The sequence below is a fragment of the Drosophila albomicans genome, chromosome 3, assembly GCF_009650485.2.
Source record: "Drosophila albomicans strain 15112-1751.03 chromosome 3, ASM965048v2, whole genome shotgun sequence".
NCBI classification, from domain to species: Eukaryota; Metazoa; Arthropoda; class Insecta; order Diptera; family Drosophilidae; genus Drosophila; species Drosophila albomicans.
This window is the reverse complement of record NC_047629.2, coordinates 36,612,415-36,637,269: the sequence shown is the minus strand read 5'-3', so window position 1 is coordinate 36,637,269 and position 24,855 is coordinate 36,612,415. Positions and strand designations below refer to the sequence as shown.

The window sequence follows — 24,855 nt, the reverse complement described above, 5'->3', positions numbered from 1 at the left end:
AGAACGATGCAGAGACAGCTTTTTGCACGTGTTAGTCCTAGCAGCATATTTCTTGCTCTGCCTAGTTTTACTTTTTTTTCTATTCTGTGCTCTGTTTGCCTTTGGCTTTACACTTTACACTTTAGCAATCCTGTTGTTGTGCAGTTCTTTTTTGCTTTGCACTGCAAAATTTCTTTGCCATTCGAACACTCTTTTTGCCTCAACTTTGCTGAGACAGCTTTCGAACTACATTTGATGCCTGCCACTTGCTTAATAAGAATTTTGAATTGTTTACTTTTCGATAAAAGTGCAGGCAGAAATTGCAATTAAAGTTAGAATTGCATAATGTATTGTTGATATTGGCAATTAACTATTACTTAGCTCTAGAATTATTACTGAATAATTAATAGATTATACATTTTTTATGAAGATTTCAATCGGAATAAAGGCGATTAATTTAGGTGTATTAGAGCTTTAACTTTAATATCGACATTTCTAGTTCATTCTCCAATTTAAGCATCTTTTTATTCACTCATTTTGCATAGCTTATATGATAATAATTTACATACAATTCTTTATTGAAACACAAATTTTTAATCATAATAGATCACAATCTGAAAGCGATTCTATTTTACGCTGTTAAACACTACAAACATTAGATAGTTTTCCAAGTCTTCAACCTTGGTGGATTACATTAAAGAAATTCAATTTCTTTGCAGACAATTCTGGCTATAAATTGCTCCTTCTTTTGCTTTGTTAAACATGAGCTTAATCCCTTGTCACCCTGGCATCTACTTGCACATGTGCTTAAATGCTTCATTCAAGCGCAGCCAGTTTCAATTCCCATCAATCTCTTCATCTGATTGCATGCTCGGTTATTAAATTTTAACTTTACGCCCGTTGAATAATTTCCAATCAAATAATTACGAGCCAGCGACTTTGCCCCACACTTTCAGATACCCGTATCCGGGCTATGCGTGGCCATAAATCTTTGGGCCAACCTGCAGGTTACTCTCTCTCCCCTCCTCACACACACTAACCTTGTTCCATCTCCACTTCAATGCCAGCTTAATCGCCGAGCACGCTTAAACTCAAGTAACGGCAAAGCAAATGCAATTGCAGAGAGATGGAAAAGGAGAGAGACGGGGAGAAGAAGACAGCAGCAGCAGCTGAATGCTGCACTGATTTATGCGGCATGGCAAAAAGTGCGAACTTCAAACTGAGAGTTGGGAGAGCGAGTCCAGTTCAACTTGGCTGCAACTGTAGCTCTGGCTGTTGCTCTGGCTCTGTGTTTGTGCCGTTCACGTTGCCGACAGCAGATCCGTTTCCCGGCCAAAAGGTAAACTCATAAAATTGAAAATTCTTGCAGCTACCTGCATAAATAAAAACTGGTGCAAAAAAATGCGCCAAGGGAAAACTGGTTGAGCAAAAAAAAAAAAAAAAAAAATCAGCAGTAGAGAGTAAAACTCCACTCAGAGTTGGGTTAGCAGCATCCGTTGCCACCCAAGCACCCTTTTAGCAGGCACCACAATTGAAATGCTATCGTTATTGCCATTTCGATGGCCTGCATCGACCAGAGTTCTGTGCGTGAGCCTGCGAGAGTGTGTGAATGTGTATGTGTGTGTGACGATGTGTTTGCAAAAGCGTTCATCTATGAAGTTACCCTAACTCTGAATATAGACAAACAATTAACTTGTTTGGCACTCAACGCAAATACTATTCAAAAACAAAAACTTGCTTAACCTCGTAACTTGCTTTTTTGTCTCGCAATTTGCATGTATAAAATATAATATATAACCAAATTATATTCTAATAAGTATCTGTTTAATTAAATCAGTAGATTCTATTTGCGAGAAAATGAAAAATTTATTATAAGTTTATCTATTTTTCAGTTTGTTAAATTTATCAACCTGTCCTTAACTTTTCAAATATTATATAACCAATATTTGATGATTCGTGGAGTTCAAAATGTTTAAAAATGCTTTTGTTTATCATAATTTGAGTCGATGGCCTTAGTAGCTAGCACTTCCTTCTTTTAGTTATTATATTATTATATATTATATTATTTTGTATAATAATTAACATGTAAATATTATCATAATTTTTCCAATTTATTTTTAAATATAATATTTTTTAATATATCAGATAATTCTTCTAAGAATATGGCAACTAATAATTTGTTAAGTTTCTTTCCAATTTGTTTTAAGTTTTCTGAATTACATTTTTTTTTTGCATTTTTAATAGAAGAAGAATTGAAAAAGAGAGAGTAATGTGATCGCCAGATTATATCAAATGCACCTAAATGTATTTACATAAAATTAGTGCACGTAGCAAGTACTAAATAGATCATATAGAGCATTTGAAGTGTCACTTGAATTTCAAACTCTGCCACACTTCGCATATTTTTCTCCCTTCAATCTAGCTAAAGCCCTTTAGCAACACTTCCTTAATAAAAGTTGAAGTTGGAGCTGCGAATCGAAGCTCTGCAGTACTCACCTCATCAGGATTTCCGTCTGCTGTGCAAATTAGTGTATCCTGGTCATCGATCTCAAGCCTCTCAATCTCACAGCGTGGTGTAACTACAGTGAAGGAAATATGGAGCAGAGAGTGCGAAAGTTTTAATGCAATTAGAAAAGTTCCCCAAACACAACTGAACTTCGCTTTACAGAGATACTTACACTGAACATCGATGCGGGTTTCGGTGGTGCGATCTCCGTGTTTGTTAAAGGCGCGACAAGTATAGATGCCAGTATCGTTTCGCTTGATGGGATCATTGATAATCAGAGTGTTGCCCATGGTAACCGTCTTGTTGGGATACAGCCACTCATAAGATGGTTCTAGGAAAGGGAAGAGTCGCAATTGAAGGCGGTGCCTGGTGAACTGTCAATTCACTTACCCGGATTAGCCTGCGATTTGCATATGACACGACCGGGAATATGATGCTCCTGCACATAGACCGTGCTCTCCGAAACGCTGATGTCATCCGGTGCGTCTAAAGAGTGGAAAGACAAATAACAAAACCAGAAAAAAAGAGGGAAAGGGGCAGGTGTCTTGTTACTGTCACGGAAAATAAAAAAAAGAAATAAAATACTCACATTCAATGCTCAAGTAGGTGGTGCTGTTTACTGTCGGTCCCACAGCATTCGCCGTTGATATGCACATGTATTTCGCGTTATCCGATTCGATATCGAATTTTTTATTCGGGAAATTTGACATATTGAAGTGCTGTAATCGGCGAGCGAACGAGAAGCGAGAAAAACAAGAAATAAACATGAAAATATGTCAGTTACATTGAAATTGAGGAGGGATGAATTTTTGAGACACTTCGCGAGCATTTTCGTAAGCGGATAGCAGCTGAGACACGTCCTTGGCTCAGACACAAGTTACACAATTCAAATTAATTGGGATTTTATTACGTATTGCATAGACAGTTATTTATAAATGACGACAGCGCGGGAAAACACGACGTCGAGAAACACAAGTGGTTTTCACAGGTAATTGATTTGAATAGCATCAAATTTTGCCTTCTTCTTGATATTTTAATTGGGTCATATATGTTTCCCCAATGAAATATGAGCTTGGCGAGGGGAACTTTTCCTCAACTACTGCTCACTAACTAACTAACTAACTAACTAGTATTTCATTTATGTGCGAGTTTACTATGTTGTAGTTATGAGCTGCTTTCAAATATGAAGCACAAAAGTTACTTTATCGACTCCGAATGGGGGCAAAATTGTAAATATTATGGGTACTACTTTTACTTCAGAAATAAATGCTGTATTTTATTTGACCCCATTTCAGTTGAATTCATATTGACAAAAAGCAATTAGAGAGTGAAATTACGTTCTTAATTTCAAACTCAACTTTTATTTTGTTTATGAAGTAGTTGTCATTCATACATGGTTGCACCCAATTGTTATTAAATTAGTTGCGTGTTTGTTTTCAATATAGAAATAAGGAATTTGTTAAATATAATCTGAAACTAATTGCCCTTATTACTCAGTACATAAATTTGTATTGAATACTAGATGGGTAAGACGAGTAAATGTCAGCTTTAACTTTACTTTCATTGGATATTTTTCAATGAGTTATTTGAAATTCTGTATCATTAACTTTTCTATAGAACATGTAAATATATGGTTTTTAATACATTTAATATCTGCAATTCTATCTTTAATTTCCCATCTCTCTTTTTACCCCCAGTTAACTTTGCAACCAGCTCCAATTAGACGTCATATTAATTTCAGACAACAACCCCAATAAGTCAACCCTTTCAGGCCAAAACTCAGCATGAGCTTTAGTCATGCTAACAATCAGATTTAAATGACATATCAATTGTAAGGGTTTGGGTTAAATTTAACTGGTTGATTGGGTGCCCAAAAAAAGGATTGGAAGAGAAATGTACTCGTACTTACCAGAACGGAGAACATGCTCTCGAAATCGCCAGTGGCTGGAGAGGCATCCATGTACTTTTCGCGAACGAAGTAACGCGAATCGTTCTTGTCGATGGGCACTCCATCCTTCCACCAGGCGATCTCACAGCGTGGCACACACTCGATGCGGCAGGTCAGATTGAAGTTGGAGACGGAGTGCAACACACCCGTATACGGTTGCATGTTCTTGATGAAGAAGGGCGGAGCATGTACCTCTAGATTGACGGTGGCCATGACACCCTTGCCGCCCTCATTGTACGCATAGCACGAGTAGTTGGTGCGACTGTCCAGACCGACGGGCTCGACGGTCCATTCCTTGGTGACGATGTCCTGGAGTGGGCCGCGACCGCCGCGCATCCAGCGATATCTGTTGGGTTGCGAGACCGTTTGAGCACCGTACATGAATTTACCCATTTTGCGGTAGAGTGCGTAGGATGCGGATGCGGATGCGGATGAATCGTGATTGTGGCCCGTGTAGAGGGTCAAGATTTGTGATTGTGGCGTGAAGGTGGTGAGCGTGAGCAATGTACAAAGGGAATGATTCAAATGTAAATCGATTAGAGCATGCGTTTCTTTAATTTCATGCGCTGAGCGGGTGGTTGTGAGGCTCGACAACCCCGACAGGGTTGCCAATGTGGATGACAAGTGTGCTGTGGGATCAAGCGGTTGATGTTCCTTTCGCTGCTGCTGCTGCAATTCTTGCTGCTTTTGCAGCAGCAACGCTTCGATGGCGGCATCTGCCTCATGCTGTTGCAGAGCCTGCACCGTGTGGTAAGCGACAAGCTGTGGTTTCTGTTTCTGTATCTGTTGTGTTCTGATGTGTGTGCTGTTGGCTTGTGTGTCTACAAACCTATTCGACTCTGGGTAGCCGGGATCCTCGACGCCGCAGTAAAAGATCACGCTCTTCTTCTTGATGGCAATGGGCGGAAAGTGCGACAATGTGGCAGGTCCGGGTTCATAGTGCACCTGAGAAAAGAATGGCAGAACATTAGCATAACTAAGATTAATACTTTAAGGTCTTGCCTCACCATAAGCTCCTTGTCCTCGCTGCGTGGTCCCCAGCCGGCGGCATTATAGCCCTCGCAGGAATAGTTATAGAAGAAACCGCGTCCAATGCTTTCGAGCAGCAGCTTGCTGGGATCAATGTGGCACAAGTCCTCCTACGAAAGAGTAGATAAAAGTTAAAGGAATGAAAGTATTATTTTGGGGAGTTAAACTTACTCTAGTTTCGTAGCAATCCGGCAGTTCCTTAAGCAGCGTCGAGTTCGCATACCAGCGCACTTTGGTCAACACTGAGGGATTCGCATCGATGATGTTGCAGGTGAGCGTCACATTTGACTCATCGCTCTCCTTAACAGGACCTTCAGGTAGCATCAGTACCTCCACAATGGGCACGTCTGTGAATAGTTATAGTAATATTTTCATTATTATATTTCTTATTATATCTTTTAATATAATATTAATAATATAATAATATTATTATTATTATTAACTATTATTAATATTCACTCACATTGCACGTCCAGATCGATTTGCTGCTCGGAAATAGTTTTGCCAATGGAGTTTGACAGCTGGCAGGTGTAATTGCCAATGTCTTCTTTCTCCGTTGCTCTGATCAGCAGTGCCACATTCTCCGCATTGCCTCCCTCATAACGATTCGTGTCATTGACATTAACTACGTCTCCATTGCGATACCTGAGAGAGAAGTGAGAAGAAAGGAGTTGAGATAACAAATTAGTTGGTTTATGTTATTTGCAAGAGACAAACGGTTGTGTGGCATAATTTAAGGCGCTTTTGTCTAGTTACTTTCACACACACACACATGCGTATGTGACTTTCTCACTCATTTATGATGCAACACGCTCACACACACACACACAGCAGGCAGAGAGTGAAAGAGAGAGACAGCAAAAGGGCGTGAGGGAGTGGCAAACTCTCCTGTTGGCTATTTAAAATTTATAGACACGTCTCATTGTATTTTCGTTTTCATAACAACATGCACAGAGTTCGAGTGTGCGAAAGAGACAGCTAGATTGCGTGCGAGTGAGAGCGCACTTGTTGTAGCTGCTTGTGTTGTCATTGAATCTCGGCTACTTTTCAGTGCTTGCAATAGACAACAAAACGACAAGAGGACTACAAAATTATGTCAAATGCTCTTTGTGCCTGGCATCGCATTGCTTTGCTTTACTTACTTATTTACTGCTCTACATGTTGTTACTGCTTTTCCCTTTCCCTTATACTACACTTTTCCCCCTTCCCAGTCACCTATTGCATAAGCTTCTACTTCCAACTGTACTCAACTATCGTTCATTTTGCATTTGCTAGTTTGACAAGCTTTTTGCTCGACTTGCCAACTGTCTGTCTACTGCTTTCTTTTCCCTCTTTCTATGCTTCAAGCATGTGCTGTGCCTGTTTTAGTGCCCCAAAATCCACTTACGATTGCTACACAATTTGTAGCATCAAAAAAAAAGAAGAGAGAAATGGAAAGACAGCAAAGAAACTGCAATTGGCAAGTGAAAGAACTTGAAGTGAAAGCTCGGCTTAAATACTTGATTAAGCCTTGTATGAATTCCGCAATGCAAAAATATTTTCTTTTACATTTTTGACTTCGTCATACTATACTAGACTTCATTCTTTAGATTAATTTATTTAAATCATTCCAATCTTAATACCAATTAAATTGCTGTGTCGTTGTAAATCTGTTTTTAACTATAAATATATATTTATTCGGTTACATTTTTAATTTCTTTTCTCAAATAAAACTCCGAAATACTAATATAAATTAAATAGTTTCTTCTTAGAATGGCTTTTAAAGCAATCGAAGTGTTTATTTTCCCGATGGATGACAATTAAGAATACTTCTATGCTCCAAAAATATGACTATGATAAAGTCGCGGGTTTATTTTCTGCTATAATAATTTAGTTTTTAGTCTAATCTGATTCGTATAAATTTATTGTTTAATAACAGCTTTTAAAAGTGCTCTCTTCAGTCTGTTACCTTCGCTTACACATAGCTAAAATGCCCTTGACTGGCCATTTGCTGCAGACACAGAGAATAACAATAGGCCATACATACTCACACACACAATGCACAACAAGCATACACACACAGAGCATGAGAGACTCCGCACACAGAGAGACACAAAGGCAGATATTAACCTGATGCCAAGCCACAGACAATGGAGATGCTTGATACTCTCGGCCAGCTTCGATTTATTATTCTCTCTCTTCTTTTCATTTAATTTCATTTTTTTTTTCTTCTTGTTGCATTGTCTGTTTTTGGGGATGTGCATTTCCCAGTGGCATTAAAACAATTTTACGCACACACACATAGCATATACATATATGCATGTGCTTGTGTGAGTGAGTATAAAATTAAAAAAGCATTGCATACTTTACAGCGGCTGGCGGCATAAATGGAAATTATATTGCCCTCAGCTGCGGCTGCAAGTTGCAGTTGCTGTTGCTGTGGCAAACAAAAGCGAGCGAGCGCGGGCTCAATATAAATTTTAATTGATTTACAATAACAGAGCAACAATAACAACAACAATATCCATTCGTAGCGGGCAGTTTTCGATTCTTCTCGCATTTCACCTTGTGATTGATATTACAGTTTTTTTCGGGCTGAAGTAATTTTCAGTGTTGCAACCTCGTTAATTTAATGAGCGCAACGCGTTGCAAGACGTTTGTGTTGCCTTAAATCCAGCACATCATCATCATTGTGCTCATGTAATTTATTTTAATTATCGAATGTATTTTCGTCTGGCCAAAAAGCTAACAAGTGGCGCCCTTATTTCATGGATTTTCTAGCTCTTTCTCCCTCCACTCCTCCCTCGACTTTTTCGCCATTTGTCCAGTCTCGAAATCTTGTGCGGAAATGTGCGTCCAGCCAAACCGGAAATGCTCTTAATGGTATACGGAAAAAGTATTGAAATTATTTTTATATCACGACTTCTTTTGCTTCTTTGCCATTGCCTTTGCCTTTACTTCGGCCTACAAACAGCTCTCAAGCAGCTCATTAATTTACTCATGTGTGTGTGTGAGAGGGAACACAACATTGTGGTAGACATTTTTAATTGGTTTGCAAGACAGAGAAGGAAGGGAGTGGAAGAAAGAGAGAGGGAATTCCTCCTTTGTCGTCAACAAGCCGTAAAGTCAACGATGCTTCCTTTTGTTTTCTCCATTTTTTTTTTGTGCTGCTTTCTCCTGTGTGTGTCTGAGGCAAATTTGTGGTTTATTGCCCGCCCGTCGCTTAAATAATTCAACAATTACAATTACTTTTGTGGTGATTTATAAATTATGTGCCCAGACTCTATGTCTATCATTGAATGGCTGCTTTTAAGGGTTGTTCTCTTCTCCTATTTGTTTTGTTTTCTATTTGTTTTCGGACAGCAATCACAAATACGTGCACTAAGCAGACTTCCCTCTCTCTCTCTTTCTCTGTATTTTGGTTTGTTTGCAGGGCGCAACAAATTAAGATTAATTTTATGTAAATATTTCATGCTGACTGCGCTTGGGGGAGGCAGCAAGGTAACAAGTGAAACGCTCGCACAATCGCTGAATGCATAAAACAATGGTTCGATTCGATCTCTTCAATCGCGATAGCAATTGAATTATATTACGTGAGAAAGCATTTTAATGCATCATCATTAATATATATCACATAGCAAAGCACCAATTACAAGTCAAATTAACTCAAATTGATGGCAAAACAAATGGAGCAACTGGGCAGATAAAAGTTCTAAGTACTTAAAAGGGTTGAATGAGTTGGGATGAGTTTAGAGCAACACTCTTTACTCGCACAGTTACTTCAATATCTTTTAAAATTGTTGTAAGTTCAGATTGAGCTTTGCTAATTATATTTAATAATTCTTTATATTGCTTGACCTTTCCAAACGAGCAAGAAGCCATAACAAATAAATAAATGTCTGTAGAATATCTAAAATTCCCTTTCATCTGTCTGCTAGCTATTCATTGCGCTCGTAAAGCGAGCTCTTAAAATCCAATTAATTTATAATATGTTGTTGCCAAGCAATTGCAATTGCGATGCTTAACAATTCGTGTGGCCCCAAAATGTATGCTACGAAAAATTGCGCACACAAAACTGCAAAATGCAAGCTGGCAGCGCTATGCAAAAGCTTTTCACGTTTCGCCACAAAGCACACATAGATATGAGAGGGAGGGGGAGGGGAAGGAGAAGGGGAAACATGTGGAAGACAGGCGTAAATGAAATGCCTGCTAAATAAATTTTCTGTGTCACTTTTGTGTGTGCATTTAATTTCTCAGTTGGCATTAGCAACAAAAACCTCACACACCGAAAAAAAAAACGTGGAAAATGCGGAGAGAAAACTGTGAAAATGTGGCAAAAGGTTTGCAAAATGCAGCCACTTGACACACTGAATGCACACTCGTGTGTGTGTGTGTGCGAGAGTTTTGTTGTGCCATCTTCATTCATCATATGCGCTGAAGTTGTTGTTGCTGTTGTATAATTAGGACTTTTCGCGTGGCGTTGACACTCTGATTTTCTCCCAACTCAGCTCGCATTGCATTTTCGTGCACTATTAATCAAGAGCTGCTTTAACTTTTGTCGCTAGAGCGAACTCGCTGCTTTAATTAGGCTGCGCTGGGGAACTTTGATTAGATCGGGTTGCTCAACGAAATTAATTTCGAGTTCCATTCGATTCGATTCGCATTGTTAGAAATGGTTGAACAACAACGAGCAACGAGGGCGTGCTCATATCTCTTATGCACTTCTTATCAACACCTGCACTCATCTAACTCCTCGTGGCGTAACCAATGCCAAATGAATGTTGCGCATACGCCACGTGCGCCTCGCCGTGTCCCCGCATCGATGTGAATCTGTGAATGGATTTTGCAAACTGCAATTTGCATTTTGTGCGTCAGTTGCGAATTCTCCGCGTACTCGTTGTCCCGCTGAAATTTGGCCAAGTTTGTCAGACACAACTATCCACACATACTGAGCGAGCGACAGAGAAGAGAGAGAGAGAGAGAGAGAGAGAGAGAGAGACAGGTCAGGACAGAGGCTGGTTTGTTAGTTGGATAGTTGGTTTCCATGACAGCGATGATTTTGCATTATGCCTGCGTTCTGCTCGCGTGTTATTGTGCAATTTTATTTGTGAGCCGCGTCGCGTTGCTGTTGCTGTTGCTGCAGTTGTAGTTGCAGTTTCCTGCCACTCGCTGTTGTTGCTTGTCTTTGTCACAGTGTCAGTTGCACTCAGAGAAAAAGTTGCCAAACAACTGCAGAAAATACTGACGGGTGCTTTCAAAGCAAACGTTTGACAAAAGCCTTTTAAATTGATTCAAAATTTGTTATGCAAATAAAAGCAAGCTTAAAATTACTGACTTAATATATGAGTTTGTTAACACGATATGAAGGTTTTAAAATATAAATTTAATTTCGAAGTTTGAGTCGCCTAACAAATTATTCATTACTGTTTATAAGATATCTAAACTTCATATTTCAATTTTGTATAAAAATCAACCTTGTCGTAAGGTATAATAAATAATTCATCATAAGAACACAATTTCAAACTTCTTTCTGTTATGAATGTAATTTCGTTGCTTAAAGTTTTCTTTTCTTAATAATTCAATAATTCATTTTAAAGAAATTTAATTTCAAAGTCAATATTGAATTATTCAAATGTAAAATATTCAAATTGTCAGTTCAATTTCAATATTGATGAATGAGAATTATTGACTATTTCAATTATAATTCTAGCATAACAATTCTTTTTATATAAGAATGCAAAGTTTTGACTTACACTTGTTTCTTGCTTTAATCAAAGTTAATTGATTGGCTACTTTCAGTGAAATTCACGTTTTCAACCAAATTTTCTCGCTGTTGATTGGCCTTGCCACATGCAACAAGCCTGCAACTTGAGCCTAGCAACAACAGCATCAACAGCAGCAATTTCTGGTTACATTCCATTCGGCATCCGCATTCGCATTCGCATTACGCATTTGCGAGTTTGTTTTGATTTTCAGCAGATAAATGCATCCTCGCTATTGAAGAACCCCAGATGCAACACAACATCGACGGAAAAAGGGGGAAAAAGCATACAGACGTGTACGTATCTGAGTGTGTGTGTGTGTAAATAGAATGTGCACCCAATTCACGCACTTTGCTGTTGCTCGTTGTTGTTTCGCTTGTTGCGTAGATTTCAACTCTTGTTGTCTATTTACTTTTGTATTTGTTTTTAATTAGATTTTTGTTTACTGTGGAAATTTTAGTTTAATTGAGTTCTGCCGTCGTCGTCGGCGCTCTCCTTTCCTCCTCCCTCCCCCTGTTACTTAGTCTGGCTTCAAAGTCACACAGCACTCAGTGCCTGGCAGCCTCGGGCCTAGTTTCATCCCCTCCTTCGTCCCCTCACGACAGCTCACAGCTCCCCTGGTTGCCTGGCACCTTTGCCCAGGCGCCAACGCAATACAACAAAGCTCGCGTCAGTTTCGGCCTCGGGGCGCACACTTTCTCACTCTCTCAATTTCTTTATCGCCTTCTCACTCACTCTCTATCTCGGTTCTCTATTACCTGCTCTGTCACATGTGCGTATTTGTAGGGCGGATTTAAAAGCAATTTAAATTCGTTTGCATTCGCTTTTGACTTTTGCATTTTTGGCCGCATTTTGTTGGTCGCTTTCCCCATCCCCTCTTTCCCTTCCCTTTCCACAACTAGCTTGGGGCGCTTTTTATATCAGTTTTGCATTTCATGTTGCGTTAGTTTCGGGATTTAAGCACTTACCAAACGACTTGAGTGAGCGAGGCGGGGTTGGCAACATATTCACAATTCAGTAGCACCATTTCACTGGTGTTTGCGACTCTTTCCAATGGACTGACTTTGACAACAGGAGGATCTAAAAATCAGTTAAAAATATATAACACAATTAGTATTTAATATTAGAGCGTGAGGGATAAATATGTTCTTACTATTAATATATTATTGTTCCTTACACTTTAATTCAACAATTATAATGAATATATAAAATTTAAATATTTTAAAAATGAATAGAATGCTCAAATAATTAACAATTAAATTCCTTATTGATAAATTTATATTCTTTATTATTGTCCCTTCAATTAATATTGAAATTTTATTAAACCTTTATACATTTAACATCTAAACACCCACCAAACTTATCAAATCAGTTTTTATTACTGCAACTGAATAACTATGATGCTATTTGCTGTCTAATATTTATTATTGTTAATACTTACACATCACTTCTAGAGTCAAATCCGATGAAATTGGCTTCTCGCGATTGATCTGCAGCACAATGTTCTCGGCTTCACAGCGGAAGACGCGATCGTTTTCAAATCGCGAGGCATTAAAAATCAATTCCGACTGCGTGTGATAGGTGCCATCTGACTTTTCAAACTAAAATTAAAAAAAAAAAAATGTCAGATAAACTATAAATTTATGCAACTCATTCAAACTTACCGCCTTAGTGCGAATTTCAGTAAGTTCATTCTCCTCGGGACTTATAGTTGAAGTGCTATTATACCAGGTTAAGTTGACTGCAGGCCGAGCACCGTGTATCTGTCAAAAATGGGGGAAAAATGCAAAACAAATTTGATGTTATTTTGTATTTGTTCACAGTCGACAACTTGTCAAACGCCCAATGGGGCGTATGCGTTATGTGTGTGGAGGCGAGCAGAAGGGAGACGCCAACTATAAGCAATTGCCATTAAATTTCCATTAGCTGACAAGTGCACATATTCATATTTCCATTAGGCAACAATTTCACCTACGACGGAGGCCCAAGGACTCAACTCGACTCGACTCGAGTCGAGCCACTAAAACAATTGCATAAAATTCCATTAAACATAATACGCAATCAATAGACAATTTTGCATAATTTCACAGTGCACACGAAGCACACAAAGTCCGCTCGCTCACTGTCTTTCTCTCCGTATCCTCTGAGCCAAAGTGCTGCTAAACTGCAGCCAATTGAGCATTTTTCCATTAAAATGCAATAGCAACTGGCACAAGGCAATGACAGAGTCTCAGTTGGAGACAGAGACGGAAAGGAGGAGACAAAGAGAGGCTCAGGCAAATAACAAGGCATTGTCGTAGACTATGTTAAGGCTCAGCATGTTGCAGGACATCGCATGTGGCAACACTCTTTGCCTTTGGCTGCCCACACACTCACTCACACACACACACATCCATGTGTCCTGGATGTCGACGAAAAATCGCAAAATAATTGACAGTTAATTATTGTCAATTACTCGGACTCTAACGACAAGGACAACGACAACGTGCACTAAAAACTGCCTGATGCACAGTGCAGCTAAAGCACAAGGAGTTAAGTTGCAGCATATGGATAGGAAATTGTGGATTAATTTAGAGAGCTGAAGGCGCAACAAATTGCTTAAATATGAACTTCATTATGTGTAGTTGCAGCTAATGCATGAAATGCACTTCAACTTTTGCTATTCAACTCCTATATTAATAATTTAAGTAATCATTAATGTCAAAAGCATATTTTATCAAATCTTTTTCTACATTAATATTCAATCATAGCTTTGAGGACTATTGTAGAGGTTGAAGAGGTTAAGTATTAACAATATCATTGTAGTTGTAGCTAATTTATAAAGAGCACCAGGACTTTTACTTTTAAGTTGTCAAATTATTGATTTAAGTAGTAGATAATGCCAATAGCATAATAATAATGAATATTTAAAAATAGTCGAATATATATGTATGTATTAAAGACATATTTTTATACTCAATGCCAATTGGCATTTTAAAAATATTAATATAAGTTTAATATTTATATTAACCTGTAATTTTGGAGTCAATGCCGAAAGCAGAACAAATATTTAAAGAAAGTGTAATTTATTTATATGTTCTATCTTTGTAGATTAAGGATTTACTCAAAGATTTTATTATTTTTAGATGTAACCTTTCTTTAAAGATACATACTTTCTTTATAATTAAAGTATAAAGTTTTTAATTTGAATAGCTTTATGAATATTTTAAAATAGTTCGACAAATATATGTTCTAAGGTTTTAAGCTATACTTTGAACATCTCATTAATATCCAATAATACCTCTACTATATTATTATATTATGTTATTTATTTTCTATGTAAATATAAATCTTAAGGCAATTGCAAATAGTTTTCGTTGCAGTGTCAAACCACAGTTACTTTGCAGCAATGATTTCCGCCCCGCCCACACCTCTGGACACCTTTTGGCCCGTTTAGTCGTTATTGAATACAGAGTTGAGGCAATACTTACGTCACATGTTAGCACCACTTTGCTGCCCTGCACCGTATGATGTTCCACTCCCTTGATGTCTATGCTCGTGGGTCGCACTGTAAAAATGTTAAAAAGAGAGAGCAAATGAATGAGACGAAGGGAGTTTGGGTGGCTGTTAGAAAATTGCTTAAAATGCTCGACTTGTAATTGGCTTTTGTGTGTTGGGGGCTTCTTCCACTTTTCTATTTTCTTTTTACGCTTTTTTTCTTCACCATAATATAAAACATTAATAATGGCAATTTGCATGCGGAGAGAACTTAGCTTCATCCCACTATCCCATGGGTAAATGTTTTCCGTTTTTTTCTTTTCTGCACTCCACTTCTCGATAGGCTTATAGTGTGAGAGTCGAAGAATATGCTGAGGGGCCATCAATCAATTTGTTGTGCCCACTTTGTAAATGAAAAACTTGGCTTAGTTGCGCAGTTTTATGTTACATTTAATGACGTTCATTAATTGCCTCAACAAAAATGTCAAATCATTCGTCAATCGCAAGAGCAAGAGACACACTTCGAAATAAAAAAGAAAGAAAAAAGTTGAAAGCTCTGGGCTAAAATGTTACTCGATATTGTCAGCTTTTAATTAGGAAAAAATTTATTTGCATGACTTTCGGAAAAAGGCTCTTGATTTGGCCTCCGGCAATGTGTTGTTGTGCTTGTAATTAGAAAGGTTTACTTTAAAATTCGGTGTGCCCCTCGACCCTCGAGGGTAATGAACCCAAAACATGTCAAAATGTCGCGTCAATTTCGATTTTTTGCCTTTTTTGTGTTTTGTGTGGCTTGAGAATTTATTACGCTTTTTAATTTATGTTGATTAAAGCAAAGTGAAGAGCAAGAGCGTGTCTTAAAGGATTGACAAGTTTTTTTTGTTTTTTGCCTCTGGTTGTCATTTGTCAGGATAAAAACTTGGGCAACTCATTTAACAAATTTGTATTGATGCATTTAATTTATTAATTTGAAAAGACTAATTTTGAATATGTTGTATAAACATTTATTTATATTCAACACAGAATATCTTTTAACTTTTAATAGAACTAGTTTGGTAAATTTTGTGTTTACTTTTATTTATTTTAAAAACAGATTGTAACAACTTATTTTCTTAATAAAATGTACATATAATTTTTAAGAAATTTTCCTCATAAATTTAATGTGGGAATTTATGTGAAAATTTTTTGGGTTTTCTTAAAATAGGATCTATTAATTTAATTGGCCACACATTTGAGTGTCAATTTTTGAACATTTTATATTTTGAGTATTTTTGTTAACATTTTAGTTAAAAGAACTGCTTTAAGAAACAAATTTACTCAAACTGTTGTTTATGTTTTGCTATTTTGTAAAATTTCAACTGAATTAGCTTTTTCTCTCAGTTTTTTATGTATTGTAAAGTTCAAAACAAAGTCGTAAAAAGCGAACCTTTTTTTGGTTGCTTTGAACACTAAGACAGCTATATAACTAAGCACACCTACATAAATAAGTCGTATTCTATAACTGACTCATGGCTGCCATTTACGATGATAGGCAGTTGAGTCATGCAAAAAGGGGGGAAGAGAATACTTTTAGATGTTCGAGGCAGAATAGTTAATGTTTTCCGGTCTTAAACGGATGACTCACCTTGCAAATCGACGCCGAATTTGGTAACAATTGTGTTTTTAATTGCTGCCGATTCGACGCGGCATTCAATATCCTCTCCCAGATCCTCACGTGACAATTGCCAGTCCAATTCGAGTGTGGAAGTGTAGAGACCATCGTTCTGATCGTGAGTGGGCGAATCTGTAGGAATTGAAATGAGAATTTATTATACATTAAATGAAAGTGGCTCAGACTCATAATCATCATCAACCTGTTTTTAGCTAATTACAGGCAATTATGATAAGCAAAAAAGGCTTTTAAAATCAAAATAAATAAAATTCCGACTGGCATCAGATTCAGAATTCCGAATTCCAGATTGTGAATCAGAATTTCGCCGGTGCTTTTCTGCCCTTTTCTGGCAGGCAGACACAAAAGGGTTGCGCTAAACCACAGACCGACGCCAATTAGAGGGCTCTACAATAACTTGGCTTAAAAAAAAACTGAAAAAAAACAACGACGGAGAGGAAACGGAAATGCCAAAAAAAATGAGGAAAATAAAGTAAATGTTGTTGGCGCCTTGTAGCCCGTTGCTTCCGTTGCAAATCGTTTGCGGAGGGGCATAAAAAATCACTTTAAGTGCTTTTCAAGGCCAGCAAACAAAAAAAGGTAAAAACGAAAAACAAGAAAAAATGTCTGAAATATTTGGAGTATTTTGCTTTTTTCTCAATTTTATTGCTCAACGGTGTTTAAATTCTGGTTTTTAGCTAATGTAATGGGAAAGTTTTGTTAAAAATAGAAATCAATTAATTTGCAGCGCGGTTTCGGAGGCTCTTAAAAATTTAATGAAAATCGCCTCTAAGTTTATTTTTATGCTTTACAATAAAAGGGCATCACATTTTATGGGCTGCTGCTGCCGCTGCTGTGGGCATTTGCCTATGCTCCAAGATGGAGAAAAACAAGTGAAACTGACACTGATAAGAAGCCAAAATCCTTCCGTGGCCAGGAGCTGGCTTTATGACCCAGCTCGTCAGTCACTGCATAAACTTTGTGGCGCATCGTAAACCCGACTCGACTCGACTTGACTCGATTCAACTCATTCCATTGAATTGTTTGCCATGGGCTTATGCATCAAATTGGCTGCTTAGCTGCCCCGGGTAAGCGGGAAACAGGAAACGGGAATCAATAAACGCGCTTCAACAGTTTTTATGACGACGCAACCTTTATGTGTTGTTCGCTACCTTGGATCATACTACATATATAGAGTAGAGTTTAGAAGAAAGACTTATACTCACATGTTGCCAGGCGCTTGTTGCCGCGCCACCAGCCCACATCGGGTTGGGGGCGTGTGTTCTTCACGGTGCAAGTTGCTTTGAGGTTCTGACGCTCCTGCATGGGTCCCACGATGCTGCCGTTCTCAATGCGGTCGCCCTTAGCGTCCAAAATCACAACCTCAGTGGGTGGCACTGTTCGTTTTTTCGTTTTATTTCGTCCCAACGACATTTAGACGGATGTGTTCGTGTGTGTTTATTGTGATGTGTGTGTGTTTGTATGTGTTGGTCATGTGTTGTTTATGTGTGTGCGTAATTTTCATTTTTCGTTTTTTTTTTTGCATTTTTACAGTTGTTTTTTTCGGGAGGTAAAAATGTTGAATTTGTGTTTTTTAATAAATCATATTTGATTTTTTATGCGTTGTATATAAAAACATTATTAGCAAAAATTGAAATTAATAAATCAATCAAGAGCAATAAATTTTTTGGTAAATGAAAATGCGTAATAAATAAAATACAAAAGTGAATAGAAAAGTAAATAAACTAGTGAAATAATTATTGTAATGAATCAATTCAAATGCAAGTTGAATGAGCAGATTTTTTAAAGCCGTAAATTCACAGAGAATAAGTTAATATTCAATGTGAATTTATAGCTTTAGTAGCTAGCAATTTATGAAATAATATGTTAAATATATGAAAATTAGAATAGTGAAAAGTTTCCAACTAAACTATAAAAATTAATTGTAAATAACCCAAAATAAAACACCACGTCATTCTTCATTCTTCATAGAAACTGATAAAACTGCCATTCAACTAAATAAATTGTTTATAAATAATGTTTATTAATAATGGGATTTTCTCCTTTTTTTGGTTTTAATAATTTAAATTTACCAAGGTTTTCTACGTTTTGTTTGCGCAGTTTTTTTTTATATTCATAGCCAAAAACGTTTTGTTGTTTGTTTTTTGGTCATATTTTTGTTGTTGTTTTTTTTGTTTAAGAAATCAAATTTAATTTAAAGCATTTGTTTGGAGTTTAAATTGTTTTTAGGTTGATTTTCACATCAGGTTATGGTTCAGTTTTTGGTTTCAATTTTTTGTTGTTTTTTGTTTGGTTTTAGTTGAGGCACACAGTTCAATACAATTTTTGGGTTTAACGTATAGCAAAAACAATTTTGTTGGTGAGTGCACACGTTAGGAAGAGAAAGAGAGATTGAGAGAGAAAGGAGGAGTAGGAGAAAGGCGTTGGTGAACAGAAGAGGCGTGGCGTGGTGTTTGATTTAGTTTTCGAATTGTTTTTCAGTATTTTTTTGTTTGGTTAGTTTTTGGTGGAGTTTCAGTGGATTGTTTTTTTGTTTGATTTCGTTTTTTGGTTCATAGCAATGCATATATTTATATATATAGATATAGATGTGTATGTATATATGTTATATGTATTATTTTTATTGGAGAATTTCCATGTCGATGTGGACGAGCGTTTTGTATGCGATTTTTCAAATCATTTTTTTCGATTTTTGAGTGTGTTTTTTTATTTTTTGGTGGGACAATCAGTTAAGAGAAAATATTTGCATGAGTTTTGACACGTTCAAATGTTATGGTAAAAGAGTAAAGTTACGTTTTGCACGTTTCGAAATGGTTTAACATTTTGATATACATACATACATATAGAGAACGATATACGAATTGATATTGACGATATACGAGTATATATGATGAAATTATTGTTGTATATATACAGAAGTGGATGGAACAGGCGTGTGTAGAGGCAGACAGGCGGCAGGCAAAAGGCATTCACAAATGTCGATATGCATTCATTTTTATTCACTTGCAGCGAAACGAAATCATAGTGAAAATGCAATCGATTTGCCAACGAATTTCAACTTTCGAATGTAAATTGTTGTTAAAAAGTTTGCAAATTGCAGTTCAAAATTCCCAGAGGGATTTAAGAGAAGTGCGAAATAAAGTACTTAATATGAAACATCGATTGCATTTTCAATATTTATTTAACTGAAATTACTTAACACATTGCATTAGGGGGACAAAACACAATAAGCAGGAAAATAACTTGCTTCACTCGCTTCATAAACATGCAACATTTTCGCCGATTTCCCTTTACCATTTTTCTTTGTTGTTTTCTTTTGTTAGTAGGCAAGCTCCATGCATATGTTTATAGCATTTTTAAAATGAGTTTTCTTCTTTCTTTTATGGGTTAGTTTAGCAGTTAGTTTTCTTTAAGCAAAACGAAAAACATAATAAACTTTTGTACAAAGATACAAGAACTGAAGAGAGATGAAAAACCTCAACAAAGTAAGCGCAAATTAAGAATTGAGTTAGAGAGAGAATTTGTTGTAAAGCGATTACTTGTATTTATGATTGGGACATGCACAAAATTGATTAATCAATGGAGGGGAGATGTATTGGTAACTTACCTAAGACTCTCAATTCGACACGATAGCCATTGAAGTTATCACACGTTTCTTCTGGTATATAAAAGGTTGTATCACATAGATAGATATCCTCGTCAGATATTCTCAAGTCCTTAATTACTAATCTGTATGGATTCTGCTCAACAGTTACTCTAAAAGGGGAAATTGTATAAAGAATATAATTTAGTATAAGCTTCTTAAAAATGTAGAGTAATGTTCGACAGTATTTTCAATTTTGCTCTCTCGTTTATTATCGATCTTCTACTACGATACGATAGTAACTACTTTGTTCTCTGAGATGGTAAAATGAATAATGCTGTTTGATAAATAGATAGAACTTTAACATGTTTAAAATGATGAATCCTTTGTATATTATCAATAGTCTCGAGTACAATCAAAATGGCAGAAATAATAAAATTGTTTGATAGGAATATTAGGTAAAGTTAGAAGTTATTTGGACGGTAAAATAATAAAAAGCTTTTTTGAAATGTTGAACATTTTTTAAGATTTAATCTTTCATTAGTAATCGATAGTATTCCTAACGATAACGATCGATAGTATTAATAAACACTTTCTTCGCTCACTTACCTATTTTTAAATTCATCGTTCACACTCGTCACATTGCTGTCGCCCAATAGCATCGCAGCGATGCGACCATCGCCTTTAAACCAGTTCAAGGAGTGCAGCTTCCCGCACTTTTCTTCGTTCACAGGACACGGCAGCACAACATTTTTGTTCTCATGCTCCTGAATGGTGCGATCTGCAAAGATGAACAAGAAATAACAAGAGCGTAAATATTGAAATTTGAAATTAATTTATAATGTTAATGCCAGAGGCGGCAAAAGTGCAGCACAAAGAGGCAGAGGCAAAAAAAGAGAGCAAACCTCGTATCATAGAACTGAAGACAGACTCACACCTATTCACAAGTCTATTCAAAGTGTCTGCAAAGGCAAAGGCTGCAAAGCCATATGAATAAAGTCGCCATTCAACCTCTGGCACGGCGAGTGTTGTGTGTTTAGTATCATAAATTCAAAAGAACGACACTTTTTTTTGCCAGCTGGAACACCTTAACAGAGCAAAAGAGAGGCGAGAGCAACTTTCTATGGGTTGCCATAGAAAGATTCAGTTGCTGCTGTTGAAATGAACGAAAAATGATTCAATTTGCATGGCAACCCAGTGTATGTGTGTTGTCCAATGCAAATTGAAAATTGAAATTAAAGTGGCCTTAAGAGCGATGTGGCCTCTAAGTAAGCCTTTAAGTAGCCTATAAATATATTCAGTTTTCCCTCTTGTTGCTTTCTTTTGCAGATTCTGGCTTACATTATGTGTTTTAACATATTTTCCTTTTCTGTTCGTTTTCTTTTTTTCTGCAATTTGTTTATGTTTTAGCATTGATTTATTTATGGACTTTGTGTGGTTTGCCTTTGCTTTTTCGGCTTGCCCACAAATTATGCAAAGCAAATACGAAGATGCGTTTTGATTTGTAGTCCAAAGTGGGATACAAAATGTGGTAAGCCGCATTGTGAGCTGAGCCATGTTTTCAAGATTATTTGCATTGAATATTTTATGGCAATTTAATCGTTGTTTTTTTTACCAATCGAAATGCTAAAGAAATATTGCACTGAGTATATTTTAAATACCAGTTAAGTAATTGGGAGCAAATATTGCAACTTTCTTTTAGTAGTTGTTGAATTAATTTTATTGCTTTCCCAATTTATTATTTTTTTTTAATTCTTAAGTAAACAATAAGTTGGAAAATAAATATGCATGCATTTATTATGGCTTCTACATTTATACAATTTAAATTGCTGTCACAAAAATAGTTTTGAAGGTTTTAAATTGTAGTCAATTCAATTATCAAGGAAATCCTTGCGAAATCTGCTCATAAATCCCGCATAAATATAAAATCCTTCAACTAGTTTGTAGTCCTCACACACACACTCAAAGAGAGATAGAGAAAACATATTCCATATTTCACACTCACGCAATTACACACGCTTGAAATGCATAAAAAATACAATTTACTTATCGAGCCAAAAGCCTATAACATAATTTGAAATTTACGCTCCATTTACAGCGGTTCTTTCCGAGTGTGTGTCTGTGGGTGGCATATGTGTGTGTGTAAATGTGTGTATCTGTGAGATAAGATATCATTTATTTCGCACGTTTGTCAGAGGGTTTCAGCTCTGCAAAACTAACTTGTCCATCTTGAGCCTGGCCAAGAGAGAGAGAGAGGGAGAGGGAGGAAAAGGGAGTTGCAGCTTTGCCATAACCGACAATCAGTATCGTCTGGACTGAGTCTATCTCCATCTCACTCTCTTGCTTTCAATGTATGTCTGTCTGTCCTTTGTCAGTCTGTCTAACTGTCTATTTCTTCTGCCTGTCTGCTGTTGGTTGCTGCTTTCTTTTTGCCTCTGTCCACAAATTTCCTGCACTGTGGCATATTAGATTAGGCGCCCAGTCGTTTCACGTTTCACGTTCCACATTCCTCCCTCTCCTTCTCCCTCTCAGCCAGCAGCTTCTCTCGATTTATTTTCTATTTTCTTTCGTCTCTATTTTTTTGTATTTTTCAATTTTTCTATTTGGTTTGCTGGTTAGTCGCTTTTCTTTTCTATATTTTTTTTTTGCTTCCATTTCTTTGGTACACTTCCTTTTCCGCTGGATGTTGCCCTGCTGCTTCCTACTTCGTACAGTGCTTATAAAATTCAAACAGACATGTGAAATATTCAATTTCTCAACTGGCAAATCCTGCCATGGGTGGCAAAGTCCTTTGCCTTCGCCTCTGGTCCTGTGTAATGCGTCGTATGTTGTGCTGAATTAGCCGTGCCAAATGCGTCGCCGACTTGCTTGGCTGCCTTCTCCCTCTTTCCCTTCTTCTTTCTTCCTCTTCCACATATGCCTGTCTCCAATCTCTAGTCACAGTCGCAGTCGCAGTCTGAGTCTGGCCCAAGGTGATGCGGGCTATCGTTAAAACTAGTCGTAACCTTTGTTTGGCTGCTACTGCTTTGCTGCTGCTGCTGGTGAAAGGGTTGCCCAAAGCATTGAACTTAAATAGCAGCCAAGGGGATGCTCAGTGTGTCAGAGAAGGTTGAAAAGGTTGCAAAAACCATTTCAAAACTTCATTGAAAAATTGCCAAAAATTTATCACAAGCTACACTTATGATTTAATTTATTTGTAAAACGCATTTAAAAGTGATTTAAGATTGAGAATGAACTGAACGTCATTTACTTTTCATAAAGGATAAAAACAATCAGAAAGAGTATTTCATGAAATAATTAGAATAAAAAAAAAGTAAGGAGCTACAGTCAAGGGATACACGATTACCTATTTCATAAAAAACACGGTTTTATTCCAAAAATATACCATATTAAAATATTTGAAAAATACAAAAATATAGAAAACTTTTTCAGTAAGAGCAGAAGTGCAGTATTATTCTTAAATTTTATATAGTTAATATACTACAAAAACACTAAAAATATACCAAATGATATATCGGGATCATTCAATTTAACCTTCCGTAGTTCATCTAAGACTTTTTTATACAAACTCTGATTAAATCAAAATAAAGGTTCAAAACATAAGATTTTTTAAGAAAAAAGTATCTACAAAGCCTCAGATATGTTAAATAACATATTTTCAAAAGTTACTTATCTATTAAATTATTCGATCAGTTTCCTTATCTTCTAGTAGCTCTTTAAGAATCTATGCATTCACACAAAATTCATTTCAATTCCACCCCAACTAATTTTTCAATTTTGTTCTAGGCCAAGCCTTAATTTTCAATCAATTCACCTGCCACATTCGTTGTCAAGTTTGCATCCTTTTGGGCATTGAAACAATAGTGAAATTAGTGATTTAACGAATGCATGACAGCGTTCGAACCCAAAATCTGATTCCCCCTCGCTCTATGCCATAAAAATGCCAAATCGAAATTTGAGCTCATAAACCAAAATCGTTTGGCAACTTCAATGGACATTCGCATTAAGGACAAGAGAGGAAAATGGTTGGAGGGTCAGGCTTAGCAGCTGGTGCTGCTGATGCTGCTGTGGAAAACTTTTGCCACACAAATCTCCGCATTTTAGGAAAATTTCACCACAGCTTTTATAATTGTTCATAAATCCCCATTGGTCTTTGGTCTCGTTCATCGTCTCGTTGTCGTCTCTCTATTCAATTCAAAAAGTTTTTGCCTCGCACTTTGCAAAATTTATCACCTCATTTTTCACATTTCGACTAATTTGTACCACAAATCTCTTTGGCTACACCTGCAGTCAGCCAAGCGAGTGTCAAATATTACAGAAACCGCCTCCAGCTCTCTCTCTCTCTCTACAAACACTCTATCACCTCACCTACACCTACACCCACACCTAAACCTTCCCTTTGCCATTTCCCCTTCATTCATGCGACTGTGTCATACAAAAGATTGTTAGCAATCAACTCAAGCACCAAACTTTGATTTGTATGACCATAAATCGCACTTCATTTTTGATTCAACCACCACACCACACCACAGCACAGGACACCGCACCACCCTTTTGTGCCACTGGCAGCAACCACTACACACAGTTTTTGCCTGTTCATAAATTTCTGCCCCCCACACGAACTTGGCAAAAAGTTTTTACCCACTCCCCATCCCCATTTCCACTTTAAGCCTTTGGCAAACAGTTTTCTTATCTGCCTGCCATGTGTGTCTCTCTCTCTCTTTCTATCCGACTCTCCCTCTCTCACTTTCGGCATGCCATTTGCTTTTTGTATGATGTGTAAACGTCTTTAGCTTGGCTTTTATAATTCTATTTCCGTTTCCGCAACAGCGCAGAAAAAAAACCAACGAAGGAAAAAACTTTTTGCTTGCCTTGCTCATATATTTCAACATCTTTTTTCCATGTCGTCCATATTCCCCCCTTTAG

The 24,855-nt window shown here is 37.0% G+C and overlaps 1 protein-coding gene across 13 annotated transcripts in view; it reads right to left on the bottom strand.

Annotated features, from left to right (window-relative positions):
- The window catches only part of LOC117569553 (hemicentin-1), a 232,156-nt gene that overhangs the window by 17,903 nt on the left and 189,398 nt on the right, over window positions 1-24,855 (bottom strand). For 12 of the 13 annotated variants that reach the window (XR_007955035.1, XM_052005552.1, XM_052005556.1 and 9 more), the window contains exons 3-19: window positions 20,539-20,710; window positions 19,954-20,102; window positions 17,552-17,722; window positions 16,302-16,460; window positions 14,674-14,750; window positions 12,868-12,966; window positions 12,645-12,804; window positions 12,172-12,283; window positions 5,926-6,107; window positions 5,634-5,809; window positions 5,441-5,572; window positions 5,263-5,378; window positions 4,395-4,779; window positions 3,075-3,204; window positions 2,876-2,971; window positions 2,658-2,816; window positions 2,476-2,558 (exon numbers count right to left, since the gene is read on the bottom strand). Coding sequence is in view for 11 of the 13 variants with exons in the window: in XM_052005552.1 (XP_051861512.1) it covers window positions 2,476-2,558; window positions 2,658-2,816; window positions 2,876-2,971; window positions 3,075-3,204; window positions 4,395-4,779; window positions 5,263-5,378; window positions 5,441-5,572; window positions 5,634-5,809; window positions 5,926-6,107; window positions 12,172-12,283; window positions 12,645-12,804; window positions 12,868-12,966; window positions 14,674-14,750; window positions 16,302-16,460; window positions 17,552-17,722; window positions 19,954-20,102; window positions 20,539-20,710 (2,558 nt within the window). In the remaining 2 variants the exon portion in view is untranslated. Of the gene's footprint in view, window positions 1-2,475; window positions 2,559-2,657; window positions 2,817-2,875; window positions 2,972-3,074; window positions 3,205-4,394; window positions 5,379-5,440; window positions 5,573-5,633; window positions 5,810-5,925; window positions 6,108-12,171; window positions 12,284-12,644; window positions 12,805-12,867; window positions 12,967-14,673; window positions 14,751-16,301; window positions 16,461-17,551; window positions 17,723-19,953; window positions 20,103-20,538; window positions 20,711-24,855 lie in introns of all 13 variants that reach the window. The other variant, XR_004572264.2, reaches the window with a different exon arrangement.